Here is a 4654-nt window from a genome sequence, read left to right on the forward strand (position 1 = left end):
ACTTGGTGGTAAGGTCTTCAGCTCTAGTTTTGGTGCCTCTACTTCTTCATTGTCCTTGTGGTTCAGCATGATTGAATTCTCTATGGTTCCTTGTGGTAGCTTTTCACTTGATGCTTGTTGCTCTAGCTCAACAGTTCCTTCACATTGTTCTTCTTCCAAAACCCCTTGTACTATCTGTTCTATGGTGTCCACCATCATGCATTCTCATATGGGTTCCTTGGGGTAACTCATTGCCCTAAAGACGTTGAAGACCATCTTCTCTTCATGTAATCTCAAGACTAGTTTCCCTTTTTGCACATCAATGATGGCTCCAGCAGTAGCTAGAAATGGCCTTCCGATGATGATTGATGTGTTAGCTTCTTCTTCCATATCCAGCTGATAAACCAATATTTTATGATTCATATTGTGCTTAATTGAGTGGTTTTTATCAAGTTTCTACCCACTTATTTATATGATTAGCATGTATTTACAATTCCTTCCTAAAAATATTCTATGATTGAAAACTTGCTTCCTAAAGATTTTTTTAGTTGTATATTTTTATTTTCCTTCATACCATTCGATGCCGTGATCTGTGTGTTAATTGTTTCAGGCTCCATAGGGCAGGAATGGCATAACGAATGAAGAAGAAGCATGCAAAAGTGGAAGAAATACAAGGAATTGAGGAGATGACCAGCGAGGAGTCACACGGTCGCATAGCTCACGTGACCACGCGAATTGGAAGAAATCATAGTGACGCGCTCGCGTGCCTGACGCGACCGCGCGGATTGGAAGCTGCACGAACAACGCGAACGCATGGATGACATGCACGCGTGGTACGAAAAATACTGAGTGACACGAATGCGTGGACGACGCGGCCACGTGACGTACGTGATCTGCAGAATTTTATAAGTCGCTGGCATAGATTCTGGGCTGCATTTCAGCCCAGTTTTTGGCCCAGAAACACAGATTAAAGTTAGGGAACATGCAGAGACTCATGACATCAATTCGTATCAGATCATAATCCACTTTCATAGTTTTAGATGTAGTTTTTAGAGAGAGGGGTTCTCTCCTCTCTCTTAGGTTTTAGGATTAGGATTTCTTGTTATTTCAATTTAGCATTCCGACTCTTTATCAGGTTCAATGTTCCTTTTACTTATTTTCTCAATTTGGTTTATGAACTCTTTATGTTTAGATTGATTTTCTTTTATTAATGCAATTTGAGGTATTTCAGATCCATGATTTTTATTTAGCTTTTTACATTCTTAGCGTTGGTTAATTAATTGGAGACTCTTGAGTTATCAAACTCAGCTGTTGATTGATAATTATTATTTTTGCTTTTGAATTGAATTCCAATAACTCTAGTCTTTTCTTAGGAATTGACTAGAACTTGAGGGATCAAACTAATTAGTCCATTTAACCTTCCTTTGTTTAATAAAGGATAACTAAGTGGGATTAAAACCCAATTCTCATCACACCTGATAAGGATAACTAGGATAGGAATTCCAATTCTCATACCTTGCCAAGAGTTTTATTAATTATTAATTTATTTTTCTTGTCAATTAAATTACTTGTTCAACCTTTTTAGAAAACCCCAAAATATACCTTTGCATTACCAATAATAAGAACACCTCCCTGCAATTCCTTGAGAAGATAACCTGAGGTTTAAATACTTCGGTTATCAATTTTATCAGGGGTTTGTTACTTGTGACAACCAAAATATTTGTAAGAAAGGACTTTTGTTGGTTTAGAAGCTATACTTGCAGCAGGAATTTATTCTGAATTCTAGACCACGCAAAAGTTCTCTCTTCACCAGCACAACAAAGTCAGCTAGGAAAATGAATTCTCCCACTTTCACCAACAAGTCCTCCACTACCCCATGTGGAAACTTGATTGTTTTGTCAGCCAATTGGAGTGCCATTCTCATTGGCTTGGCTTCCTCAATCTTCATCCTCCTCATCATGGTTAGGAACATGAGTTTGATGCTAGCTCCCAAATCATACAAGGCTTTCTCAATATTGATATCCCCTATGATGTAGGGGATTTGGAAACTCCCTGGGTCTTTCATTTTCTGAGGGAGCTTCTTTTGTATGATTACACTACACTCCTCAGTTAGCACTATGGTCTCCTTTTCTTTCCAGTTTCTTTTTCTTGTCATGAGCTCCTTCAAAAATTTGGCATAAAGTGGCATTTGCTCCGATGCTTCAGCAAATGGTATGTTGATTTGGAGCTTTTTGAAGATCTCTAAGAATCTAGAGAACTGGCCATCCTTCCCATCTTTCCTCAGCCTCTGAGGATATGGTGCCTTTGACACATAAGGCTTCAAGATTGGCTTTGGTGAGGATGGGGGCAGGGATCTCTTCTTTATTGTTGTTTCCATGCTTCTCTGTAGCTTCTTCTTCATGGTTACGCTGGTTTAGGGTTGCTTCTTCTACAACTTTTCCGTTTCTAAGTATGATGGCCTTGCACTCCCCTCTTGGGTTGGCCATGGTATTACTGGGAAATGTATGTGTGGGTATTGGGATTTACTTGGATAAAATCCCTACTTGCGCTTCCAACTTTGAGATTGATGCACCTTGATTCTTCAAATTTGATCTATATTCTTCTTGATTGGTGTCTATCTTTCTTTCAGCCTATGTTTGTCTCTCCAAGAGGGTAGAGATGGCTCCTGTAAGTTGTGATGATAGTTGTGCTATTGTAGCCTCTACTCTCTCAAAGTTGCTCTTGATCTCACATGGTTGCATGGTTGAGGTTAATGTGTCTTGATGGTGGTTGTTGTGTGTTTTCTAGGTGGAATGGTATGATGTGTTTTATGAATTGTGGTAGGGTCTATTATTGCCTGATTGATGGTTGGGGTTGTGAGTGTTGTATTGGTTGGATGGGTAAGGTTTGTTGTGATCTTGGTTGTGGCTTTGTTGGTTCCCCCACCCAAAATTTGGGTGGTTCGTCCAACCTGGGTTGTATGTCTTGGAGTTGGGATCATAGGGTGGTCTAGAATTGTTCACATAGTTAGCTTGCTCCCTCTCACATTCAACTTCTGGAGCATCTCCTTCTTCTTGAGGGGCTTGGGCTTGAATAGCTGAGACTTGATTGTTCTCCATCTTCTTGGTCAAGGTTGCTAGTTGTGTAGTGATCACTTTGTTTTGGGATAATAGGGCATCCATTGAATTGAGCTCCATTACTCCTCTCCTTTTAGCTCTTTCTGAAGCATAAAAGTACTCATTCTCAGCCACCATCTCAATGACGTCTATGGCTTCTTCAATGGTCTTCTTCTTATTGAGTGATCCTCTTGAAGAATGATCTACTGCTTGCTTTGACTCATATGATAGCCCTTTATAAAAGATGTGTAGTTGCACCCACTCATTGAACATATCCGGTGGACATTTCCTTGTCAAATCTTTGAACCTCTCCCAGGCCTTGGTGCACGAAAATTACACTCACACTATCTAATTCCACACAACTAACCAGCAAGTGCACTGGGTCGTCCAAGTAATACCTTACGTGAGTAAGGGTCGATCCCATGGAGATTGTTGGCTTGAAGTAAGCTGTGGTTATCTTATTATTCTTAGTCAGGATACCAATAGGGTTCTCTAGTTTCAATTGTAAAAAGTAAAAGAGCATGAAACTAGTAATTGTTACGCAGTAATGGAGAATGTGTTGGAGTTTTGGAGATGCTTTGTCTTCTGAATCTCTGCTTTCCTACTGTCATCTTCTTCACGCACGCATGTTCCTTCTATCAGTCTATGGCAAGCTGTGTGTTGGTGGATCACCGTTGTCAATGGCTACCATCCGTCCTCTCAGTGAAAATGGTCCAGGTGCGCTGTCACCACACGGCTAATCATCTGTCGGTTCTCACTCATGCTGGAATAGGATCCATTGATCCTTTTGCGTCTGTCACTACGCCCAACCCTTGTGAGTTTGAAGCTTGTCACAGTCATTCAATCCCTGAATCCTACTCGGAATACCACAGACAAGGTTTAGGCTTTCCAGATTCTCAAGAATACTGCCAATGGATTCTAGCTTATACCACGAAGACTCTGATTAAGGAATCCAAAAGATACTCATTCAATCTAATGTAGAACAGAGGTGGTTGTCAGGCACGTGTTCATAGGTTGAGAATGGTGATGAGTGTCACGGATCATCACCTTCTTCATATTGAAGTGCGAATGAATATCTTAGATAGAAACAAGCGTGTCTGAATAGAAAACAGAAATAATAGCATTAATTCATCGAGACGTTGCAGAGCTCCTCACCCCCAATAATGGAGTTTAGAGACTCATGCCGTCAAAAAGTACAAAGTTCAGATCTAAAATGTCATGAGGTACAAAATAAATCTTTAAAAGTTGTTTAAATACTAAACTAGTAATATAGGTTTACAGAAAATGAGTAAACTAAGATAGATAGTGCAGAAATCCACTTCTGGGGCCCACTTGGTGTGTGCTAGGGCTGAGACTTGAGCTTCTCACGTGCTTGGGCTGTTTCTGGAGTTACACGTCAGGTTGTAACCTGTTTTGGGCGTTTAACTCTAACTGGTAACCTGTTTCTGGCGTTTAACGCCAGAATGGAACATGGAACTGGCATTAAACGCCAGTTTATGTCATTTATCTTCGAGCAAAGTATGGACTATTATGTATTGCTGGAAAGCCCTGGATGTCTTCTTTCCAACCCAATTGAGAGC

The 4654-nt window shown here is 40.4% G+C and overlaps 1 protein-coding gene across 1 annotated transcript; it reads right to left on the reverse strand.

Moving 5' to 3' along the window:
- Positions 1-204: 204 nt before the first annotated feature.
- LOC130975106 (uncharacterized) lies at positions 205-2380 on the reverse strand. The gene is made up of 2 exons (XM_057899937.1): positions 1790-2380; positions 205-375 (listed from the first exon to the last, which is right to left on the reverse strand). Exons 1-2 carry the CDS (start codon positions 2378-2380, stop codon positions 205-207), a joined length of 762 nt encoding a protein of 253 aa, XP_057755920.1.
- Positions 2381-4654: the final 2274 nt, after the last annotated feature.

Source organism: Arachis stenosperma, chromosome 4, assembly GCF_014773155.1.
Source record: "Arachis stenosperma cultivar V10309 chromosome 4, arast.V10309.gnm1.PFL2, whole genome shotgun sequence".
In the NCBI taxonomy this organism is placed as follows: Eukaryota; Viridiplantae; Streptophyta; class Magnoliopsida; order Fabales; family Fabaceae; genus Arachis; species Arachis stenosperma.

What these genes read in the sequence shown, in the direction of transcription:
- LOC130975106 (XM_057899937.1), bottom strand. Translation starts at nt 2,380, where the DNA reads ATGAAGAAGAAGCTACAGAGAAGCATGGAAACAACAATAAAGAAGAGA. An exon ending in TAGCTGACTTTGTTGTGCTG is followed by an intron (nt 376 to 1,789) that starts GTGAAGAGAGAA and finishes TTGGTTTATCAG; the next exon opens with CTGGATATGGAAGAAGAAGC.